At 39.4% G+C, this 26,438-nt stretch overlaps 1 protein-coding gene across 1 annotated transcript in view; it reads right to left on the bottom strand.

Moving 5' to 3' along the window:
• Positions 1-3,194: 3,194 nt before the first annotated feature.
• Positions 3,195-26,438, bottom strand: part of TMEM236 (transmembrane protein 236) — a 36,442-nt gene continuing 13,198 nt past the window's right edge. Inside the window, exons 3-4 of the mRNA XM_045466264.1 lie at positions 22,397-22,538; positions 3,195-6,449 (exon numbers count right to left, since the gene is read on the bottom strand). Coding sequence (XP_045322220.1) covers positions 5,866-6,449; positions 22,397-22,538 — 726 coding nt within the window. The 3' untranslated portion in view covers positions 3,195-5,865. The remainder of the gene's footprint in view (positions 6,450-22,396; positions 22,539-26,438) is intronic.

The raw sequence follows: 26,438 nt of genomic DNA, 5'->3' as shown, positions 1-26,438 counted from the left end.
GAAAAAAAATCCAGTGGAAAAAAGACACTCTCTTTAGAAAATGGTGTTGGGAGAACTGGACAGCCATACGCAGAAGAATGCAACGAGACCACTTTCTTATACCATAAACAAAAATAAACTCAAAATGGATGAAAGACCTAAATGTGAGACAGGAAACCATCAAAACCCTAGAGAAGAAAGCAGGATAAAAACCTCTTTGATCTCAGCTGCAGCAATTTCTTGCTTCACACATCTCCAAAGCCAAGGGAATTAAAAGCAAAAATGCATTATTAGGACCTCATCAAGATACAAATCTTCTGCACTACAAAGGAAACAACCAACAAAACTAAAAGGCAACCAATGGAATGGGAAAAGATATTTGCAAATGATGTATCAGATAAAGGGTTAGTATCCAAAATCTATAAAGAACTTACCAAACTCAACACCCAAAAAACAAATAATCCAGTGAAGAAATGGGCAGAAGACATGAATAGACACTTTTCCAAAGAAGACATCCAGATGGCCAACAGACACATGAAAAGATGCTCAATGTCACTCATCATCAGAGAAGTCAAAACCACACTGAGATACCACCTCACACCAGTCAGAGTGGCTAAAATTAACAACTCAGAAAACAACAGATGCTGGCGAGGATGTGGAGAAATGGGAACCCTCTTACACTGTTGGTGGGAATGTAAACTGGTGCAGCCATTCTGGAAAACAGTGTGGAGGTTCATCAAAAAATTAAAAATAGAACTATCCTACGACCTAGCAATAGCACTACTAGGAATTTATCCAAAGGATACAGGAGTGCTGATTCATAGGGGCACATGTACCCCAATGTTTATAGCAGCTCATTCGACAATAGCCTAATTATGGAAAGAGCCTAAATGTCCATTAACTGATGAATGGATACAGAAGATGTGATTTATATATCCAATGGAGTACTATCTGGCAATAAGAATGAAATTATGCCATTTGCAGCAACATGGATGGAACTGGAAGGTATTATGCTAAGTGAAATAAGTCACTCAGAAAAAGATATACATCATATATTTTCACTCATATGTGGAACTTGAGAAACTTAACAGAAGACCATGGGGGAAGAGAAAGGGAAAAAAAAATAGTTACAAACTGAGAGAGAGGGAGGCAAACCACAAGAGACTCTTAAATACAGAGAACAAACTGAGGGTTGATGGGGGGAGTGGGGGAGAGGGGAAAATGGGTGATGGGCGTTGAATAGGGCACTTATTGGGATGAGCACTGGGTATTGTATGTAAGCAATGAACCATGGGAATCTACCCCCAAAACCCAGAGCACAAGGGTACACACTGTATGTTAGCCAATTTGACAATAAATTATATTTTTAAAAAAGAAAGATATGCTGTACTTATGAACTGGAATAATTAATATTGTTAAAATATCCATACTACCAAAGGAATCTAAAGATTAAATATAATCCTATGAAAATACCAACAGCATTTTTCACAGAAACAGAACAAATAGTCCTAAAATTTGTATGGAAGCAAAAAAGTCCCCAAATAACCAAAGTGTCTTGAAAAAGAACAACGCTGGAATTATCATGCTCCTTGACTTGAAACTATATTACAAAGCTTTAATAATCAAAATAGCACGACACACACACACACACACACACACACACACACACACACCAGACACATAGATCAATAGAATAGAATAGAATAGAATAGAATAGAATAGAATAGAATAGAATAGAATAGAGAGCCCAGAAAGAAAGCCACAATTATATGGTCAATTAATCTATGACAAAGGAAGCAAGAATATACAAAGGGAAAAGGTAGTCTCTTCAATAAATGATGACGGGAAAACTGGACAGGTACATAGCAAAGAATGAAACTGGATGACTTTTTCAACCCATGTATAAAAATAAAATCAAAATGAACTGGAAACATAAATTTAAGACCTGAAACCATAAAATTCCCAAAACAAAACAAAGGCAGTAAACTCTTGGCTAGGAGTCTTGGCAATATTTGTGGGGGGGGGGGGGGGGGGACTGTCTCCCTAGGCAAGGGCAACAGAAGCAAAACTTAACAAATGGGACTATATCAAACAGAAAAGCTTTTGGACAAAGCCATCAACAAAAGAAATGGCAACTTACCAAATTGGAGAAGATATTTGCAAATGATGTATCTGATGAGGGGTTAATACCCAAGATATGTAAAGAACCAATACAACTCAACATCAAAAAAATAAACAATTAAAAAATGAGCAGAGGAGGGAGGTGAAGAGGCATTTTCCAAAGAAGACATAACACATACAGGTGGCAAACAGGTGAAAAGCCAACCCATGAAGAGACACTCAACGTCACTAGGGAACATAACCAGGGAAAGGCAGATCAAAACTGTAGTAAGATATTACCTCGCACCAATCAGAATGGTTAGTAGCAAAAGGACAAGAAATAACAAGTGTTGGTAAGAATGTGGAAAAATAGGAGCCTACCTGTCTGTTGGTGGGAATGTATATTGTGCAGCCATTATGGAAAACAGTATGGAGTTTCCTGAAAAAATTAAAAATAGAACTACCATACAATCCAGCAATTCCATCTTGGTATTTATCAGAAGAAAATGAAAACGCTGATTCAAACAGATATATGCACCCTGTGGTCATCGCAGCCCTGTTTACAATAGCCAAGGTGTAGAAGCCGTCTAAGTGTCCATCAATACATGAATAAATTTTTAAAAAGTCATATATTTAAGAAAGTAATATGTATACAATGAAATACTACTCGGCCATAAAAAGGATGAAATCTTGCCATTCGCAACAACAAGGATGGATCTTGATGGTATGATGCTAAGTGAAATAAATCAGACACAGAAGGACAAATACCATATGATTTCACTTACATGCAAAATCCATAAGGCAAATGAACAAACACAACAAAACAGAAACAGACTCTTAGACACAGAAAACAAACTGGTGGTTGGCAGAGGGGAAGGGGTAGGAAAATGAATGAAACAGGTGGAAGGGATTAAGAAGTACAAACTTCCTGTTATAAAATAAATAAGTCATAGGGATATAAAGAATAGCATAGAGAATATAGTCAATAATATTGTAATAACTATTCACGGTGACAAATGGTAACTAGACTCATTACAGCAATCATTTTTTAATGTATATAAAATATCAAATTACTATGTTATATACCTAAAATTAATATTGTATGCCAACCATTCTTCAATTTAAAAATCTTTTAATTAAAACTTCTGAAAGGCATTGAAATGAAAGACTATCATAGACTTGAACTTTATAAACATGTGTATACTCTTGAAATAAAATATTAAATTGTTACTCAATAATTTTCCTCTACATGTACATCTCTTTACTGTTTGTATAAAGTGTTGTGACTTCCCAGTAGGCCAGGTATATCCATATTCAACTATTAAACACAAAACACATTCTAAATTCCAGTAAGTAATACTTTAGAGTTTGTCTGACCACTGGTCACTCTATAAATTCCAATATAAAGATAAATATAAATGTATGTCAAATGTTTTCAGATTTAAGAAAATTACGAATCAACTACTTCACCTACACATTTTTCTTAATTAAAAAAGATTATCATGGCATAATTTGAAAGAGATTATTTGAATTCTCAATTTTTTAGAGTTCTAAGTATCATAAGTGCCTGTTGGATTGACAGATGAAGAGGGAAACCCACAAGACACCATCAGGACTTCCTTTAAGGAATTTAAGCATTAATGGGGAACTCAGAAAAGTAAACCCTCAAATAAAGTCTTAATAGAGCACTATAATTAGCACTATAAGAACTCAGGAGGGACAATCAAATGCCTGACGAGTGAATACTCATATCAACTTTAATCTGTATATTCAGTAGATTGCTCATTTTTGGACCTCATGCTACTTGGTGAAAAATTATAACCTAAGGTGACCTTGAGATTTTACATATTATTTTTCATAAATAAAATGGTTAATGTGGCACATTTGAAATACTTAGTTTATCAAGTTATTATTGTTTGCCAGACAATATGATGACAGCATTTCCTATCTCATGTAATCCTCATCAACCTATTAAAGTACAATTCTAACCTATTAAGGTAAGATTATTATGCTTTTGTTTTAGATGTGGAAACTAGGGTTTACAGTGGTCAAAGAACTTACCCAAAGCCATAAAGCCAGAAGCTAAGCTTTTAAAGAAGCGTAAACAGACCTCTTATAGTGGGAAGAAAGCCCATAAAGCATAGGGGATCTGCGAGATTGGGGACTTTGATGGAGACAAGGGCTAGCATGCAAGTTCTGTTATCCATTCTTACCATATTTGTTGCCACAGATCATTGAAGAGACTGGCTAGTTTGACACATTACTCTGCACACATAAGCCTCTCAAATCGTTCTGGCAGCTGAATATCCACAAGTGTCACCAAGTTGTGAAGACAAATGATATAATTATGCATCTAATTACTTCACATCAAGGCATTCAGTATATATTATCACATACAGCACAGATGCATTTGCTGTTATGTTCATAACCTGAACTTCTAATTTTGAACAGGGTTGTGGGGCACCTGGGTGGCTCAGTTGGTTAAGTGTGGGACTTCAGCTCAGGTCATGATCTCGCCCTTTGTGATTCCAGCCCCACATTATGCTCCGTGCTGACGGCTCAGAGCTTAGTGCCTACTTCAGATTCTTGTCTCTCTCTCTCTCTCTCTCTCTCTCTCTCTCTCTGCCCCTCCCCCATTCATGCTGTGTCTCTCTCTCCAAAATAAATAAACATTAAAAAATTTTTAAACAGGGCTTGTGACTATTTTTATGATGGTATGAAATTCCACAAATAAAATATTCTTTGAAATCCAAACCTTCAATTTATGGCCTCTTTCTATGATAAAACTTTAGGTGCTACTGATGTACCTAGACTTCATTACATTTAACAATATGTATATTAGTACTTCAGTATGAGCAAAGGGCTATGCCTTAAACTGAACCAAACATCTGTTAAACTGAATTGCTGTTTATGCTGAAATCAGTCAATTACATAAAAGTCGCTTGCCACAGCAGATTAAAGAACATAGTTCCATGTTTGAAGGAGACCTTAAAACTACAGCTCAAAAACATTTTTTAATAAATGTTTTATATCTCTTTAAAAATGCCTATTTATTTATTTTGAGAGAGACAGGGAGGGCGAGCAGGGGAGGGGGAGAGAAGGAGGGAGAGAGAGAGAGAGAGAGAGAGAGAGAGAGAAAATCCCAAGCAGGCTCTGCACCGGCAACATAGAACCCAATACGGGACTGGAGATCATGAACTGTGAGATCATGACCTGAGCCAAAACCAAGCGTTGGACGCTTAACCAACTAAAGTCATCCAGGTGACTCTACCGTTCAAATTTTTTCAAGTATAATCTAAAACTTATTCAATAACATCAGGTATATTTTCTAAAAAAATAGTTCTATCTAATTCATTCTTGCAATGCTCTTTAATTTATATAAATGATAAAAATATCATTCTTGGACTTAGTGGGAAAACATGTTCTAATTTTTTTAAGACTTTAATGAAGAGTGTTTTTAGAAAAAGTGCAGTATACATAACTAACTAAAATTACTAACATTTTCTAGAGATCCAGGTGAGTTAACTTATAAGAATAAAACGTTGCTTAAATTTAACATCAGTTGAATATACTTTTCAAAAAGTGATAAGCTACCCTTATTAAAAACAGTTTATTCTCTACAATGTATTCCTCATTTCTTTCCATAGGACAAAAATTTATACCTCTGAGCTGTCATCACAGAGCCCAACGCGGGGCTCAAACCCATGAGCTATGAGATCATGACCTGAGCTGAAGTCAGATGCTTAACCAACTGAGCCACCCAGGTGGCCCTATTCCACTTTCTTTTTAAAACGAAGACATTTCAAAGGTAGAGAAAGCTCTGAATTTGGATAAGTAATTGAAGTAAACATGAGAGAGAGTCACTAGCATGTTTTTACAAAGGCCCAATACCGGTGTGATAGTTCCCAGGGCAATGATTAAACTAAGTCTAATAAAAATAAAGGGTAAGTCTTGGAGAAAGACGCCCAGGGAATTCTGAAGAGGGTTCTGAGGAGTTAATATCATCCGAAGGAGAGAAATAAAACTGAATATGTAGACTGGGTACAGCCAGCCTGACTTATACACATCAGGGTGGCCAGCCACGCGCACCATTTCTATGGTGTCAGACCACAGCAGAAAGCTCCACAGGATGATCTGGGCACGATAGTCCTGATGGGACATGGTTCCCAGGATTCCCGAGTGGAAGGAGGGCTCCTGGGGTTCTCCCAGCGCTGGAGCAGGGCTCTGTGTGCTTTGTCCCCATGGCTGTGATGCCTCGGTCCTCCTGGCTGGCTGCGGAGACGAAGTATTTTCTTCCTTTTGCTTCACTTGGTCCATTACGGTTTTTACTTGGTGCAAAGTGGTTGTATAGACATATCCAAGTTCATTACCTGCAAGAAATTAATTGATTCATGGCCATTTAAAAAATTTTTTAATTTTATGTAAATGAAAATTGTATTTCAACTTTATGTAAATTTTTAAATTTCAGTTTTTTAGTTAAATTTAAAATAAGATAAAATTGTAAGCCTTCTCTTTCTGAGGTCTGTTTTACACACATAACTTCAGATAACAATAGGTACCATAATGACAGAAAAAGGTTATGTTTTTGTATTTTTCTAGATATGGATCCCAAGTCAGTTTTATCATTTCACGGTACCAGCCATTTTTGGTTACTGAGCTAAGCACTTTCACATATAATCTCACTTAATCCTCAGAAAAAAATTGAGAAATAGACATTACTATCCCATTTTATAAATATAGAAAGTATACAAGAGGTTAAATGACAACGGAATTCAAATACACAGTTAGTAATGAGCAGGGCTGGAATTCACACCTAGATTTGTTTGACCCCAAGTGACAACCTCTCAACTTTATGGCTGCTATCACCTGCCTAGAGGCAAAACATCATGTGCTAATTATAAAACATGCAAATATCATAAAATCAAAGTCCAATGGTCCAACGTTGTCATTTTTTTATAAGAAGGCCACAGGGATCACTACAACTCAGACGTCCGGCCTTGGAGTTTGGTGCTAAGAGGGAATGTTTAACCAATGTGCTAGTGAAGGGTGCCACTCTGAACCCCGGTTTTTTTGTTTTTTAATTTTTTTATATTTATTTTTGAGAGAGAGAGAGAGAGCGTGAGTAGGGGAGGGGCAGAGAGAGAGGCAGACACAGAATCGGAAGCAGGCTCCAGGCTCTGAGCTGTCAGCACAGAGCCCAACGCAGGGCTCGAACTGAAGACCTGCGAGATCATGACCTGAGCCGAAGTCAGACACTTAACAGACTGAGCCGCCCAGGCACCCCTGAATCCCATATTTTTTTTAAGTTTCTCTTTCCCCAAAGTTTTCGAAACGGTCAGTGCAGTTGGCTAGACTAAAGCAGTTTGTTTGCGGACACAAGGCTATGCCTGACCAACGCAACGCTCATTTGAATAAGTAGGATATTTTCTCATGAATGTCACATTGCGCGTGTGTTTGTGCGCATGTGCACATTCACGCATGTGCCTTTCTGTGCGCACATGGGTGTTGAGGTTGGGGAATCATGAAGGGATCCTCAAATCTCAAGACCTACTACCAGTGTTCATGATGGTTTTTAGACATGAAAGGTGTAGCATATTATTTTTCAAACATTTATCTAGTTAAGCACCATTTTTTCTTTTTTTTTTTTTTTACTAAGAATTTGTCTGGTCTTAAGGAAAGATTGCCAACATGCTGAGCTGTCATATTACTTGATAAGACAAAATTTAAAGGAGTCATTAGACTTCATAGCTCTCAAGGTTAAAGACATGAAGTCAATAAAAATTTGTTGAACCATATTGAGGTGAAAACATTTTAAAAGAGATAACTTATTATGATTAATGACTAATAAAATATTTGATAACTTTAAATAGGAGTTGTTTAAAGGACAAACCTCAGTTTCCTTTGTATATAACTAACTACTTTAAAATTTTAAGTGTGAATTGAGTAAATTGATAAACTAAAAAAAATCTAAATTCTTGGTAAAATATTATTTACTTTTTTTTTTTTAACATTTATTCATTTTTTGAGAGACAGAGTGCAAGTGGAGGAGGGGCAGAGAGAGAGGGAGACAGAACCTGAAGCAGGCTCCAGGCTCTGAGCTCTCAGCACGGAGCCTGAAACAGGGCTCAAAGCCACGAACCGTATGATCATGACCTGAGCGGAAGTCAGAGGCTGAACCGATTGAGCCACCCAGGCGCCCCCATTTACTTCTGATATGAATCACTTATAAATAAATGATGGCACCTTTAGAAATTTCTTTACCAAGTTTAGATGACAGTAGCATGAATGAATATCACTTTAATAAATAATAGTCAAGTAAGAAAGAAAATTATATACTAATTACTATTATTTTAATATTGCTAAAATTTGGGGCACCTGGATAGCTCAGTTGGTTAAGTGCTGACTGCGGCTCAAGTCAGGATCTCACCGTTTCTGAGTTCAAGCCCCATGTCAGGCTCTGTGCTGACAGCTCAGAGCCTGGAGCCTGCTTTGGAATCTGTGTCTCCCTCTCTCTCTGCCTTTGCCCTGCTCATGCTTTCTCTCTGTCTCTCAAAAATAAATAAAAAACATTAAAAAAAAATCCTAAAATTATCTTTTTTTTTTAAACTCAGATGCCCACTGGCATCAATTATACCTCTCATTTTACAAAAGAAAAAACTTACATGGAAATTATGTTGCTTAGAGTATGTCATGTCCTGGAGAACTCTCCTTTAAATAGATAAAACTGTCTGAATGAAAATTCAAATTCCTTTGTCAACATAAATAGTGCAGTGTATAATTTGGGCTTTTGAGGATAACTGTAAATTCAGCATCGTATCAAGGCCAGGAAGTGGCAATCTTAGAAGCGACACATGAACATTTTTAAACAGTAAGAATCTTAATATCTGTGGATAAGAGCCGTGGGAGGAACAATGAATTCTTAGCTAGAGTTCCTTTAAAAAAAAATTTTTTTTTTATTCATTCTGAGAGGGGGGAGGTGGGGCAGAGAGAGAGGGAGACAGAATCCCAAGCAGGCTCTGCACCGTCAGCACAGAACCCGACATGGGGCTTGAACCCATGAACCATGAGATCATGACCTAATCTGAAATCAAGAATCGGATGCTCAAGTGACTGAGCCACCCAGGCGCCTCAAGAGTTCATTTCTAATAAAATACGAAGGTCCCAGTCCATGTGTATTTGGCGAAATTGGGCTGGGAGCTTCCTATCTCTCTAACCTCAACAGAGACTAGGTTATAGTTAGGGGTACAGGGACTCTGTTGTCCTCTTTCCACATGAGAAGAACTACAACCGTCCACTGGAGAGCTCTGCTGGCCTCCCAGAAGGGAAGGTGGTGTTGAAGAAGCCAAGGCACTGTATGCTCCTAAGAGTAGGACAACAGATTTGCCCCCGAGCAATGTAAACTTGCATGTACCCAATACTATTCCTTTTGGCTCAGTAATTAGTTTCCCTCCAAATTACTATTTTTTAAATTTCTGCTTACAGCTAGAATTCTTTTGTTGTTGTTAGTATTCTACTGTGGGCAAAACGACACATATTTTGGCAAAATCCATAAAAGATATAAGCACGAAGAAAGAGATCGACTCGCTTTCTTAGAGGCTGACATTTCCCTGTGAAAAGAGAAAGTGGCATCCATTCTGTGTCATTCCCTACATCTAATGCCAGTTGCCAAAAGAACTTTTTGCCTTCACTGCACAAGCTAAATCGTTAAGAAAATGTAATTTTGATCACAGATAAATGTTTAAGTGGCTAGCGCACATCCGTTTTACTTGATTCTTTACACTGATGTATTTCTATTTCTTTTGTTTGTTTTTATTTATTTTTGACAGAGAGAAAGAGAGACACAGCACGAGCGTGGGAAGGGCAGAGAGAGACACACACACACACGGAATCCAAAGCGGGCTCCAGGCTCTGAGCTGTCAGCACACAGCCCGATGCAGGGCTCGAACCCACGAACTGCAAGATCACCACCCGAGCTTAACCGAGGGAGTCACCCAGGCGCCCTGATGTCTTTCTATTTCCAACTTGTTTCTCAAAAGGTTTGGATAGCTTACAGGGAAAACCTAAGAACCACATAACAAATCAGCAGGGAAGGATTTTCTAAAGTGAGCGTGTATCCAGAGAATAGAAAAGAAATAAAGGAAGAGAGAATCATAAGGAAAGGCGCCTAAAAACATGACGGGAATGAGGCTGATACTAATAATGCACGAGTCAGGCTCCCAATTGTCTGTTACGAGCAGACAGATTATGTAGGGTCCTGTACCAAGCTTCAAATGGGCACAGAGAATGATGTAGCAACTAATGTGGGGAGAGTCCCACCTTCACCATGCTGTTACCTGTGATCACATCAATAAATACAGAAGCAGAAAATGTGGCAGGAAAGTAGGGAAAGAGTCCAAATGTCCCTCGACTAACGAATGGGTAAAGAAGATGTGGTATGTACATGTGATGGAGTATTACTAGGCAATCAAAAAGAAGGAAATGATTTCACTCATATGTGGGATTTAAGAAACAAAACAGATGAGCATAAGGGAAGGGAAGCAAAAATAAGATCAAAATAGAGAGGGAGACAAACCACAAGAGACTCTTGAGTCCAGAGAACAAACTGAGGGTTGCGGGTGGGGGGTGGGGGAGAGATGTGCTAAATGGACGAGGAGCATTAAGGAGGACACTTGTTGGGATGAGCACTGGGTGTTACATGTAAGTGACGACTCACTAAGTTCTATTTCTGAAATCATTATTAAACTATATGGTAACTAACTTGGATTTAAATGAAAATAATAAAAAATAAATAAAAATAAATCAATAAAATGTGGCAGGGCTTTAAAAGGAAGGTCAGTTCTTTGATGAGAGACTATCCTATGGATCTGCGTGAGACTGGAGGTCTGGAAGGTTCAGCTGAGAAGTGACAGTTAAGCAGAGACCTGAAGGATAGGTAGGAATGAATTAGGTGAAGAATGGAAAAAGGAACTTTCTAGATAGTAGAAAGAGCATGTGTAAAGATCTTTCAGCCAGAATCATTGAAAGAGGGAAAGTTTGGTGAGGAGTTGGGGAGGCAGAGAGGGAAGAAGAGGAGAGTTCTAGAAACCTAGTAAGTGGTCTCTACCTACCAGGCACTGTTTTAAGCCCTTTTAGTGCATTAATTCATTAAATCCTTAGAAAAATTCCCACCTTAAAGATGAACAAACTGAGGCACAGGGAGATTAGCAATTGTTTCCAAGGTCACACAGCTAGCAAGGAGGGAGATCAGAACTTGATCTCTTAGCTACACTATCAGTGGCAGAGTCAGACAGTGTGGCACCTTATGGGCCATGCTAAGGGGTTCAGACTTTCTTCTAAGCTCAACGGAAAACTGCTGAAGAGATGGAGAGTGGAAGGCAGAGGAACCAGAAAGGACATGGAGACATCAGCAAAGAGGATCTCAAGGCCACTGAGGCAGCTGTTGTGAAATGAGACTGTTATTCCACTCACAGCAACCAGAAAATCAAATTAAACAACTATTCAGAAAAAAATAAGACTAAACTTGATTAACAGTCCCCAAAATCTATTTTTAAAAAAAAATTTTAATGTTTATTTTTGTGAGAGAGAGACAGAGCATGAGCAGGGAGGGGCAGAGAGAGAGGGAGACACAGAATCCGAAGCAGGCTCCAGGCTCTGAGCTGTCAGCACAGAGCCTGATGTGGGGCTTGAACCCATGAACCGTGAGATCATGACCTGCGCTGCAGTCAGGTGCTTACCCAACTGAGCCACCCAGACGCCCCACCCAAAATCTATTTTTCCTGAGAGAAAAGTGTTCTAGAGAAAGTGAAATGCTAATGACTTAGACACAACATTTTGAGAAAAAAAATTTAGCAAATAAGAAAATTAATAGTCATTACAAATATTTTAAAGCATATTAAGCACCACAAAGTACTTTTCGTCATAGTCTTGGAGACAAAGGGAAAAAATGTAATAAATTAAAATATAAACAGGGCACTTACATACATCGTTATTTTGACACAGTCTACGGACTAAGCTCAACTGCACTATGTACAGTTTGCTTCCTTCGAGCAGCACACCTGAGGTCTGGAAGACAAGTGAGCAACTTCATGGCCAAGTAATAAATGATGAAACTCAGCGCCCACCTCACAGGGTGGTTATGAGGCCTGAACAAGTCAATATTCATAAAACATTTAAAATAGCGCCTGACACATAGAAACAGCCGTGTGTGTGTTCCATATACCAAATGTAGCGGCGCCTGGGTGGCTCAGTCGGTTAAGCGTCCAACTTTGGCTCAGGTCATGAACTCACAGTTTGTGAGTTCGAATCTCGCATCGGGCTCTGGGCTGACAGCTCAGAGTCTGGAGCCTGCTTCTCTTTCTGCCCCTCTCCTGTTTGTGCTCTGTCTCTCTCTCTCAAAAATAAATAAACGTTAAAATATGTATATATATAATATATATATAACATATTATAAATTAATGTAGCAATCACTAAATAATGAATTACAATAGAACAGAAATGAATTAAATGAATTAGAATAGAACATAAAATATCAGAATACAGTAAATAGTAAAAGTGATCACAGTTTGTTAAACTTTGGTTATAGTTACACTGTTACCCACTGTCCCGTTTATCGGGGGGCGGGGGGGGGGGCTGTCAAAAAGTTTGAGAAACTGTGTCACACTACAGAGCCTTAACAAGGTCAAAGGTTTAATTTGCATACTTGCCTGTTCGGATCACAATGAATCAAAATGCTACCCCACAGATATATCCTAGGCAGGCAGAGACAGCTTGCAATACCTAACGAGCCAATCGTATGCATCTCTTCCCAATTCCATGGTCAGGGGTCAGTGACGTCACCTTGGTAGCTTGAAATTGGTCGCGGAAGGAATACTTACACCAGATACATTGGCGAATAGTACAAAGCAGGGCTTTTCCCCACCCCCACTGGAGGGACAGCTGTGTCAACACTGACCAGCCTACTCCTATCTGTGTTCCAAATGGTATGCAAATCTTCACCAAATGAAAATTCATAATAATAACAAATTCAAGACAAATATTCAAACCATCATCAATTCTGGAAGAGCCCAGGGACTGTTCTTTAGAAAAAGCACTGTACTGTTTTCCAGTACATTCAAAAGCCCTATTCATTGCCAGTTCCCTGCCTGGCATGGGAACAAATAAATGTATCATTTCTGGATTTTTAGGCAATGTAAAGTATTAAGAAAATTCTTTTGTCTAAAGCAGCTGGAAGGCTGGATAGGTTAAAGACCATCTTCCCCTCCATTATTAGTTCAAAGACTCATCTGGACAACACATATATATTATATATAATAATGTAACAATGAATCATTACAGTATAGTAATTATATGGACAATTATAAGTATATAATATGTACCAATATACAATTATATATTATACAAATATTGAATATATTTCAATAAAACATAAATAGTAAAGTAAAATGCTAAAAAGCATATAGTTATCTTATTTCCAAATATAAATAATTCTAGACTTTGAAATGGTTTGAAATGCCTCTACTAGTAAGCACCTGAGTACAGACCAAAGCTTGGAATCCCAGCACGAACCCAAGCCGGGTGACAAAAATGAACACATAGGGGAATGAGCCTGTTTCTGGCCTTCAGAGCACTCCCTCTGCCTTAATTGTGTGCATTTGCTAGTGAAGTTTATTGATGTGCTATTCTATCCACTAAACTGCCAGCTCCATGAAAAGAGAGGCTGTTTTCGCTCCCCACTGGACCCCTAGGACCTGGCCGAGCACCTGGTATGTATGTAACAGATCCTCCATAAAGATTTGCTGTCTAGAAGGCGGGAGACATTCCTGTTCTGGAGTCTGGCGACAAAAGGGAGCAATGGGCATCCTGTGGGGGAAATCCACACCAAGGCGGGCAAGCCCAAACATGACCACCAGGCCTCCAAGCACACACCACCCTCCGTTCAACAGGAAGAAGGACTCCGGAGCCCTGCACAAGGTCTCCCATGAAGACTGCTGTCTGGCCCGGGTCCTGGAGAGAGCACTTCAAGCGAGCCCACACGAGTGATTCAGCTAAGGACCTCTGGAGGATGTTTGGAGGTCCTGGCAGCCCCGGGCACCTGAGCAGCTCAGGTGTGAGAGAAGACGTCACATGGCTTTTGGGCCCAGGAGCCGCCGGTGCGACGTGTCCCCTGCACCGCCCAGCGGGACTGGGGCACACATCAGCGGGAGACAGCACAAGCCGCAGCCCGATTCAAGACATTTCAAAGGGTTCCCAGGCACCGGCAGGGGCAGGAGTCACCAGTCAGAGGACAAAAATGCCGATGTGTGCTTCCGAGAAGAATGGGGTTTGTGAGTTCGCAGGAAACACGCTAAGAACACCACCCCCGGCCAGAAACAGGGGGGCTTGGGGTTCTAAACTAGCGGACCCACAGCAAAATGGTGCTCCGTACAAAGGACCCTATGATGTAAACACAAAACGACCAAGATTTCTGCACATTATGCAGACCATCAGCTCAACAACCTATTTTACTCTATTCACTCCAAGACAAGGAAATCTAGAACTTGAAAAACAGTGACCTGTACCTTTACTTTCAACCTTGGGCCATAACATTTGCTGATTAATAATGATATGAGGAACGGGTCTTGGTACTAGGACATAGTAATGCATGCTGAATTCTTCATGTTCCCCTTATTTCTATCAGCCTCCCTAAAATACTTACTCAGGAAAACTCTCTTGCAACTCTCAAGAATCTCACTTTGTATACTAAAATTGTTCATCTCCCCCCCCTCCCCCTGCCCCGTGCAGGAAGAAAGTACCGATTAAATGCCAAATTGTTACAATCGTGTAAAGCTGTCCTAATCAAAGGGTCACCATGTGACAGCACTTGATGTCCTATGTCTTTTGGCACGAGGATGGCTACAATATAGTCTCTGGCCCAATACACACTGACCTAATCCTGACAGCTGGTACTTCATTAGAAGGTATAAATCAGAAATTCTACCCTTCTCTCAGGCCGGTCTGGTAAATAGCTACTTGTTTCTTAAGAAGGCGGGGAAAATCCTAGAACTAACTTACTTTTCTGAAACTTCCTTATTCTAAATAGCAAACGGAGGGTATGAAAGGAAATAGTTCCCCTCCTTGGCATGGCCCCGAAACACAGTGTTCCTCATACGTACTCTCTAAACACATTGCAAAACACATTATGGAAGCCCAGCTCACACGCGGGGCTCATATTGTATAATAAGCTTTTTCTTAAAAAGAAACAAAGGGGAACTCAAAGTGCCATTCATTTTATTCAGAGAAAAGCAGCATCCTTCCCCCTCCCCCCCCCCCCACCTTGATTGTCTGTGGCATCTCTTATATTCCTTTTGGTTAAAGTGTTGAGTTCCATTTTGAGGGAATCCGGAAAGCAGATTCCTTTAGGAATTTGGATCTGGGCTCTCAGCTTTGAACTCGCTATATGTCACATTTCCCAATACTTCCTACAACCAGGGTCTCTGAGACAGGGTGGGTATCAGAACTATTTGTGAAGCTTTTAAAAATTACGGATGCCAGACCTTAAACTAACCTCGCGTGTACAAGTATGTTCACAGGCGGTCCATGATTCACTGGAAACAGCTTAGAAGGATGAAACTCATCACCGTCATTCATTTAAGAAATTGTGTTAACTCAGTAAGAAGGAATAACTCAGAAAGTAACAGGTCCTTCCTTTTCCTCCTTCCATTCCTGCCCAAAGACTCTTAAACCTGGGTCAGTCCTACAGCTCCAACTTTTCTACCATCAATGCCCAGATTTCTCAGGATCATTGAAGAAATGATCCTCATAATGGAAGAATGATAGACTCATAATCTCGAGTGGTCCCAGGACAAATTCCTGGTTTCCCCTCTTCACCGAACCCTAAGCTTCTGTCATCCTTCCATCCCCCTGTCCTTAACCTTGAGCAGTTATTCCAAACCTTACCCATTCTGTTACAGATTCTCTCCCTCTGTCCCTCCACACTGCTCTCTGCAGGTAACTTTGCTTCCTAGTTCACAGTTCCTAGTTAAGGCTTTCAGGCATTAACAGGTATAAACAGCCCCTGCTTGCTTCCTGCCCACACATTAAATCATAGTCACAAGTCTAAATCACCTGGGGGGCTTTAAAAACCACATGTGTCTGGCCCTACCCCCCCCCCCACCAAAATTATGATTTTAATTATCTGGGGTTCAGTCTGGGAGTTAAAAAATTTTCAAGTCTCTTAGGTGATTCGAATGGGCAGCCAAAGTGAAAACCAATGTTCCTAATTGGGGCTACACACCAAGAATCCAATGAGGTTTTGTTTTTAAAAATCTAAGTATGCCCAAGTCCCATCCTGATTCAGTTTATCAGGTGTTGCTATGATTGGCATGGACATTTTTAAAGTGCTCTATTAAGTCCTTTCTTTATGTTGGAAATGCCAGAAGAAATGGACAGAAATACAACAGAGGCAGGGGTCTAAAAGCTTTGCCAGATCAAGGGAAGAAATACACTGATTATCATTTCTGATTGATTGGGTGCATATAAATTAATGAGTTTATATCCTACAGAGAATCCAATTTCTTTTCTTTATGAAACACTTACATGTAAAAAAGTTTTGAGAAAATATTCAGTAAATATTTGTACCACCTTGGAGTGAGAAAAATACTTTTAAAGCAAAACACCATAGACAGACTCCATCTGGGAAATAGTGACAGAATGGAGTATGTCAAAATTAGAAATTTCCTATGTCAAAAAATTAAAAGGCAAATAACTGAAATATATGCTACATTTCTGACAGGCAAAATTTAATGGCCTTACTATTTACAGAACTCATGAACCAGGAGTAAAAACAACAACAAAAAAGAATAGACGTATCAACAGAAAAACAGATCAAGGACATAAATATATGAGTTTTAAAAATACAAACAGCCAAGAAATCCACGAGAAAATGCTCAACACAACTGCTATCTTAAGGAAATTATTAAAATAATAAGATACTGTTTTTTGCCTATAAAACTGGCAAAGATGAAAAGGGATAAACTATCCAAAGTTACAAGGTTGAGGAGAAACAGGTGTTTTCTTACACTGCTGTTTAGATGCTAAGCAGGGCATTCTTTAGAGGGGGTCGTTTGCTTGAAGGACACATATCAAAAGCCTTAAAGCTTGAATATACTTTGAGCCAGAAATTGCAACACCTAGGCATTTAACCTAAAGAAGTAATTATCTAGGCTGCTGAGGTCCTGCGGCCCTTGGCCCAAGTGTCTGGGTATTAAGAACACTACACAGTAGGAACTGGACCGGGGCCACCGCGAGCAGATTTATTTGAAAACCTTACACTGCCAACATCGTACCTGGCACCTCTTACTGATGTGACAGTGGAAACCACCTCGTGTGCAGCGCTCTGATGTTTTCCGCCCAAATAGCCTCTCGATCTCACTTCTAGCAAGTCGTCTCTGTGCACATACCCCCAAGGCAGCCAAACCATCGCGCTACGCCCATTTGTAAAATCCCCTATGAAGGACCCCCCTCTGTATTCGTCTGCATGTGCAGCCAGCCCACAATAGTCCCGTTTCTTCTGGCAAGTGTCGTTGCCAAGGAGTCTGGGCATGTGCAGATGCTCAGGGTCTTCCGAGGACACTCTGTGGTCATCCAGTGACAGTTAACTCTCTCTGTCCCCGGCCTCTGCTTGGCCGGTCACCACGGAGTGGCTTGTAACTCACATACACAGCACCGGGTCCCCCAGACACCGACCACCTGCACCAGCCATGCCTGTGCGCCCGTACATATGGCTCACCCCCACTGCTCGACTCAAACCACATCATCCTGCTCATTCTCACCACATCCTTCTCCTTTTTTTTCTGCAACCCTTTTTACTTCTGAACAAGAGTCATAGAACAGTTGTTAAAAACCAGGAAAAAAGAAAATCTAGTTGTCCAACAACAGGGTTAGTTAAAAACTCATGGTTAGATGAGTCACGGTTCATTAATATAACAGGATACTATTCAACTAAAAAAAACGATGATACCACCACATATTTTTAAGGAAAAAAGATACAAAATAGGTTTCCTTGAGTCAAGCATGCCCCTGATGATGGTATCAGCTATCAATCTGTAGTTTATAGAATCCTGGTGGATTTCCATTTTCTTCTTTTTTTGCTTATGAGTATTGGACGATCTTTTAAAATAAATATGTATTTGGGGGAAACAGAAAACGTTAGAAATAAAACAATTTCAAACTGGAATATTAAAAAATGGATCTGGCTTTTCATACATATTGGGCCTCAAAACCTGTGTGTGCCCCACCAGGTTGGGTTTGCTCTACCTGCATTGCTGTAATGTGGTGTATGTTAGCGTGTTGTGTAGCATTGTATCATATCCCCAAAACAGCAGCCGTCACAAGACCTTGGATGAGGGTGCACTTGGTCTCTGGGTAGGGCAGCATCATGATTCTCAGGGAGCCATGGGCTGGAGAAGTAGGGAATTGGCCACCTGAGTTACCGTACTGCCCTGTACCGAAAGCTACAGCTTATGAATCTAAATGAGGTCCGAGATTAATGGTTTTCAGACATTTAGCAGAAGAACCATTTTTTTTTTTTTTTTCCCAAATGAAATCCGACACAAACCAATGCCGTGCCGACGTGGTTCAGGTAGGAATTGGAGCACCAGTGACTCTGGTTAAGCTTCCCCTTTCTGCCCACGGACCCCTACAAATCCGCTCTGTAGGTTTCCGAAGTTTACTACTTGAGAAACAAACAGTGGCTGGTTTTAAGAAGGCAGCTTTCACCTCAACAATAGATTTTTCCATTCAGACTGTGAAATCCAACTGGTTATTTTTGCCCATTTATTACATGCAGTCCTGAGTTTCTTAAGGCCCAATCTTCCTTCTGTGTAGAAAGCTTTCTTCACCATATCTGCCTAAACTCCTACAAATCCCAGATATTCCTTTTAGTATTTTTCTGACCTCCAACACCTTAGATAAAATGAAATATTTCTTCACGTGTAGCCCCATAGTACTTTAACTATGATACTCTATTCTACCACTTATAACATGGTGCTTGAGGCAGGCTTAGGCTGTTCAAGTGAGTCCCTACAGGTCGAACTGAAACTTTGCGTCCAACCATTGACTTGTTTGTGTGTCTGTTTGCATTCGCGGGTTTTTATGGAGGTTAAGGAATCTGGGTGGGGGCAAAGGGAACCTAATAGTGACCATGATTTGGGGTTCAGACAATATAGGTTAAGACTGATGTAAGGAGAAACTAGGATATTCCCTGGGAGGCAAGTCATAGCAGGATGAAAAGTGTTTAGAACACAGAGTCAGGCAAGAGTGGTGGGAAAATAGCAGGCAAAGTTGTTTGTGCATAAGAATGACGAATGGAAAAAAAGCAGGAGCGATGGAATATTCAGCAGTCTGGACCAATAAATGAGACCACAGGAGACTCACCTTTGTTCTGGGAGAGGGAACAATATGGAAGAGGAAGAAAGATGGGGGCCCAGTCATTCATTGGTTGGGACTGAGCTAACAAAATTCAAACAGAAATACCCACATGCTAATATGAGCTGGGGACATTCAGGCGATACACTGTATTCTTACTATTTGTTCCCAAGACTGGGACTTGCCATTATTAGGTATGACATCTGCGAGACTGCCATGCCTCAGAGATCTAGGCACCAGAAAATATTCCCGTGTGAGGCTCAGGCTGTGTGAAATAATGCATGGACATGTTCTGACATGATCATCCCTTGATACTGAGATATTTCAACTGGTAACAGAAAGTTAGTGGAAAGGACTCCTTGATCCCGTTAAGACTGCTTTAAGCATGAGCACTTTTTTTTTAAATATAGAATAACTTCTATTTAAAATTTTAGTAAAGGAAAAGCTACACAAAGATCAAGCTTCTGTAGCTTGGAATTATGGCACAAGGGGGCCCATAAATCCAAGCACTGCAGATTACCTTAGTTTCCTCTACTATAGGATCATGGCTGTTACAAGTTGACCGATGGGTATGCCTTTCAAACTCTCTGGACCGAGCACAATATATTACCTTTCCCAACCTTTTCTAAAGGGAGCCAAATGTTTTTAAAGCTCGTTCACCACCCACCCCTACCCAACCTCTTGGATTCTAAAGTACCACATGCAACAACAGCATATTTTTAGCCTACTGGTTTATGTTCAGACTTATGTATTACAATTTACATGTTTATGACTTTATGTATTAAGTTCCAGAGGATAAATGATAACACTCAAAGCTCACATAATCCATTTTGTTAGTATGCATGTTTTAAAATGAGTAAAGGGGACTATTTGAGTTCAAAAGCTTGTACAAAAATTAAATGCATGTATAATTAATATTTGCAAAGGTGTTTTGAGTGAATGCTAGTTTTTTAAAGTGGGACTTTATTAAAGGGTAGAGCTATTCAACCAGACATTAGCCCGCTCAAGTTTGGGCAGTGAAGAGCTCAAGAAGGAGGCTCTTCAAATAAGAAAAAGCAATTGTATAAAATGTTCTCGGGTCTTATCTCCAAGACTGACTTCTTTGGGGTTTTCTTGTGTCAATGCTCAGTGTCATAGTTATTTCTGGATACAGAGAAAATTCTCCTTTAACAACCAAACTCATCACTTAAAATATAACTTGTTCCAAAAAATGTAACATACATTTTTAATTTTAATTTTTTATTTCAGAGATAGAGCGAGAACAGGGGAGAAAAGCAGAGCGGGGGGAGAGAGAGAGAGAGAGAGAATGAATCCCAAGTGGGCTTCACACTCAGCATGGAGCCCAATGCAGTGCTCGATCCCACTACCCTGGGATCATTACCTGAGCCAAACCAAGAGTCGGACTCTCAACCCACTGATCCCAGATGCCCTTACATGTACACTTTTTTAAAAAGAGAATGTTCATGGGGCGCCTGGGTGGCTTAGTCAGTTAAGCGTCCGACTTCAGCTCAGGTCACGATCTCGCGGTTCGTGAGTTCAAGCCCCGCGTCAGGCTCTGTGCTGACAGCTCAGAACCTGGAGCCTGTTTCCGATTCTGTGTCTCCCTCTCTCTCTCTCTCTCTGACCCTCCCCCGTTCATGCTCTGTCTCTGTCTCAAAAACAAATAAACGTTAAAAAAAAAAAAAAGAGAGAGAGAATGTTCACTAAGAACTTACACAGAATGTTCACATTAACATGGAAGGTTATTAACACGGAAGAATTTTTAAAAACAATCCATTTTCAAGATAGGGTTGCATTGAGAAGGAATCTAGAGAAGTAGCAAAGAAAGTGGCAATTCCCAAATCTCCTCAGTTTGAAATAAATACCCTGGACTCTGGAGGGCAGATGTAACTTGAGGGTACCTTTTCCTCATTAGATGGCCACTAGCTGCCTGCCACCTTAGCTACCTTGTCACCTGTGTTATGTTAAACATAACAACCATCGTCTCCCACCTAAGGACAAAGTGCAAAATATGAAGCTCAGAATCTCAGATTTCCTGGTGGCCTCCAGCTCAGTTTTATTTTTCAATTTGAGGAGTAAGAGTGACCGGAAGGGTGGTGGCTCATGACCCATAAGTGATTCTCTGGTCTTTTCCTTCCTGGAGGTAGGAATCATCTCTATTACTCTCCAGAATTCCCCTGTGACTCACTCGCTTTAACCCATCCACCCCACCAGGAAGTGATTCGACAAAACCTACCCATTTCACGTATAAAATCTTGGTCATCCAATAACGATAGCAGACACATATTATAAATTAAGCACAGATACTATCACATGAAATTAAGTGAAAGTTGAAGAAATTTAAGACCAACTGAACAAAATATTCAATTAACAAAGTATCGTTTTTTTTTTTTTTTTAAGACCAACCTATATTTAGTTTTGACTGATCCCTTTGGAGGAATGTGGTATATCTTGGTTTTGGTAGTGTGATCTTTAGCTTTTTGACAATCTACAATTAAAAACACATAATTCTCTAGGACATAATTCAGTAGTCACATTAATTTCTATCAAAGATATCCAAAACTATATTTATTCATCTAAACTGAAAGGTTTTAAGAAGGTTTCTAAAAATCTAAATCCATAATAATTTACTTAGATTATTTTCTTGCTAGAGTAAACATTAAGGTTTTTCTTATTAAATATTTGCTAAGTTTATTAATTTATCAGTACTACCAAAATACAAATAAGAATTACTATTTAGCTATCAAAGTAGTTTTTAAAATAATTATATTTAGATATCTTCATTTCTAATCTTCTAACTGTAATGTTAGAGGTAAGAAAAGGTATCATTAAACATGTCGACAGATAACTGGGTGACAGAAAGGTAAACAGTATGTCAAACTTTTAAAAATATTACATTTAAAAGAATACTTACAATTTTGCCACCTTCTAAGAGAATATATCCTGAGTTTTTCAATAATATCCACCACAATCAAGGAAGTCAGAACCAGAGAAACGGGCAGATCAGGTAAGGTATCAGGTAAGTTCTCCGCAGAACCATTAATACTCTTTTGAACCTGTTTTCAGAAAACCATTTAGAAGCATTACTTCTTTTGTGCTGTCTTTGTTTAAAATTCTTTTAATAGTCTGGAAGCAAAATTAAATTAATTACAAAGACATTTACTAAAAGACTAGAAGATGGGGCGCCTGGGTGGTGCAGTTGGTTAAGCGTCCGACTTCAGCCAGGTCACGATCTCGCGGTCCGTGAGTTCGAGCCCCGCGTCAGGCTCTGGGCTGATGGCTCAGAGCCTGGAGCCTGTTTCCGATTCTGTGTCTCCCTCTCTCTCTGCCCCTCCCCCGTTCATGCTCTGTCTCTCTCTGTCCCAAAAATAAATAAACGTTGAAAAATAAATAAATAAATAAATAAATAAATAAATAAATAAAAGACTAGAAGCTTGATTTCCAGCTTTTCAGGTAATCAATCCCATTAGCTGTTGAAGGATTTGTAAAGATGTAATAAAGATTCTTATCAATGGAAGAGCTTTCAGTTCAAGAGAGAGCTTGGTAAATACGCACCAAAATATAACAGCAGGCTCCTGGCAATGGTGAGATGGGCAATTTCTTCTAACCCTACTGCTACGCAGAGCCTCTGAGAGTCCCTACATCAAAGAATTAGGGGGATAGATATTGGAGTTCAGGGTCCTCCGAGAAGAGAGAGCCCAGGTAAACCCAGCCAGGTTTTGGGAGACTTCCTTCATCTGATTATGGTATCTACATAAAAACTTATGGCAAGCATCATATTAGTGGTGATATGTTAAGAGTTTTTCCTCTGAGATCTGGAAGATGACGGAAGTGCCACCATGATCAATTCTATGCAACGCTGTACTAGAAGTCCTAGCCAGTGTCATGAGGCAAGAGAAAGAAATAAACACTGATCAATTCTATGCAACACTGTACTAGAGGTCCTAGCCAGTGTAATGAAGCTAGAGAAGGAAATAAACACTGCAAGTATTGGAAAGAAAATAAATATATATCATTATTCATAGACTATATAATTGTATATGGGGAAAATCTCCATATGCAATAAAGGGAAAATGAGACTAAAAAAAAAATGATACTGCCAAAACAGAAGGCTTGAAATAGACCATGTATATATACAGAGTGATTTACAACAGAAGCAGCAGTGCAGAGAAATGCGGGAAGACAGACTTTTTAATAAATAGTGCTCAGTGCATTGGATGCTATTTGGAGGTAAAAGACTGACTCCTTACTGCACAACATATACAAAAATTCGCTTCAGATGGATTGTGAATCTAAAAGAGAATGGCAGGGGCATCTCGGTGGCTCAGCTGGTTAAGTGTCCAACTTCAGCTCAGGTCATGATCTCATGGTTCATGGGTTCAAGCCCCATGTCGGGCTCTCTGCTATCAACGCAGAGCCCGCTTCAGACCTTCCGTCCCCTTCTCTCTCTGCCCCTTCCCCGCTTGTGCTCTTGCTCTCTCTCTAAAATAAACATTTTTAAAATTAAAAAAAGAAAAAGAAAAGAAAATGGTAAAACATATAGGCTTCAAAGTATAATATAGGGGAATAGCTTCAGGACTTTGAGGGTCAGATTCACACTATGACAAAATCTCTTCAAGTTGCCAAAATTACTATCCATGAAAAAAAAAAACACTGGTAAATTGGACTATTTTTAAATTAAGAACTCTTCACCCAAAATACCATTAAAATATTAAGTCACAAAGTGTGAATATATTTGCAATATATAAAATCACAAAGGGCTTGAGATCTGAATATATTAAAAACTTCTGAATTGATTTTATTTTTTTAAATTTTTTTTTTCAATGTTTATTTATTTTTGGGACAGAGAGAGACAGAGCATGAACGGGGGAGGGGCAGAGAGAGGGGGAAACACAGAATCGGAAACAGGCTCCAGGCTCTGAGCCATCAGCCCAGAGCCTGACGCGGGGCTCGAACTCACGGACTGTGAGATCGTGACCTGGCTGAAGTCGGACGCTTAACCGACTGCGCCACCCAGGCGCCCCTGAATTGATTTTAAAAAGATAAGTAACGCGATAGGGAAAAAATGGCAAGATGAAAAAAGTGCTCAATTTCATTAATTTTTTAGATGTTTATTTATTTATTTATAGGGCGGGGGGAGCGGGCATAGAGAGAGAATCCCAAGTAAGCTTCATGCTGTCAGCGCAGAGCTCTTCGCGGGGCTTGATCTCACAAATTGTGAGATCATGACCTAAGCCGAGATCAAGAGCTTAACCAACTGAGCCACCCAGCTGCCCCTCAATTTCATTATATTGGGGAATGACAATTTAAAACTATAATGAGATTCAAGAATATATGCCCAACAGAATGGCTAAAAGACTTAGAATGTAAGGTAGCTAGAATATGCAGCAACGGGTATGCTCATTCTCTGCTAGCGTTAAGTCTAAATTAGTAGAATCTCTTTGGGAAACTGGCATTTTCTGCTACAGTTGAACCTTTGACTATCTATGTCCCATCAGTTATACTCCTGCACATTAACTGAAATTCTTGCATATGTGCATCAATAGACATACTCAAAGACGTTCACAGCCAAAACCGGAAACAACTGAAGTGGGCATCAGAGGCAGAAGTGATAAATAAATTGTAACGTATTCATAAAATGAAATGAATGAATTCACTCCACAGAATGAAAACGACGGAATACCATTGTACACAAAAGCCTGAATGACCCACACTTGTGAAAAAAAGAAGCCAGACACATATTAGGTAGATAGAAGAGAGATAAATGACAGATATAGATAGAGAGATAGAAAGGTATATAATTTTATCTCCAATTATAAAAAATGCAAAACGGACAAACCAATCTATGGAATTAGAAGTTAAGATAGAAATCATTGCAAAAAACATAGGGGTGGCTTTTAGGGAACTAGCAAAGCTTTATTTTTTGACCCTGAGTAGTGTCTACACAGGGGATTGCTTTGTGGTATTACATTAATATTGTACATCGTATGTTTTATGTACTTTCTGATTTGTGTGTCACACTCGAGTAAAAAATTAAACAAAAGAAAGAAAAAAGCAATCGTGGGTAAGGACGTAATAGAAAAGAATCAAAAAGGGCAATCATAGTACAAATGTATCATCATTTTAGGATAATAGGTTTCCTTAAAAGGTTGTACGCTAGGTGGGGGGAAGGTTGTACACTGAATTTTTAAAGGTCTTGGGAACCTCCTAAGTGCTTTACAGAGTCTTTTGGGAGGAGGGAGGAGAAAATGATAAATCTAGATTAAAATATTCACATATTGCTGTGTGATGCAAAGCACATCTATAGAGCCTTCCAAGGTATATTCTATACAGACCGTCCAAATGTAGCATCTAGGACACATTCTAATAATCATGTATTTCTCATGACGTCATACACTACCCAGGACTCCCTCCCCTCGTGACACCTATCATAGCTATTCTAATAGCTGACTGTTTTTCTCTCTACTATCAATAAGCAATTACTCAAGGCCAGAGACTCTCACATTTCCAGAGTGTTGTATCTCATTACCTAGCACAGTGCCTGGCATGTGATATGCACTTAATAACTACTTACTTGACATACAGATAAAATATAAAGTACTTAAATTTTTTCACTTTGGAGATGTGAAAATTACATCTCTCACAGCATTGTGCAAATTAATAAGGTTAATAGGGCATTCTTCTTTGAACTTGTCAGATAATAAAATTCTCACAGCCTGAAAGTTCTGCCTCTAATATTACTGTCCTGTAGATGCCTGTCTATCAGAATCCTTTTGAAGCTGCATTTAGTCAAAACATAAAGTCAAGCTTATTTTCAAATAAATATCATGTGCAAAACCTTAGGCAATGGATATATTATTAAAGGTCTTAGAATGTGAGGGGTATTCCCTCTGGATATTGTTTAGAACTGAGGACACTCAAAAAACATTAAGTAAAAAGCGGCAAATATGAATCTA

This window comes from Leopardus geoffroyi, chromosome B4 (genome assembly GCF_018350155.1).
Source record: "Leopardus geoffroyi isolate Oge1 chromosome B4, O.geoffroyi_Oge1_pat1.0, whole genome shotgun sequence".
Lineage (NCBI taxonomy): Eukaryota > Metazoa > Chordata > Mammalia > Carnivora > Felidae > Leopardus > Leopardus geoffroyi.
Note: the sequence above shows the minus strand (reverse complement) of the source record. Positions and strands in the feature narration are given on the sequence as shown.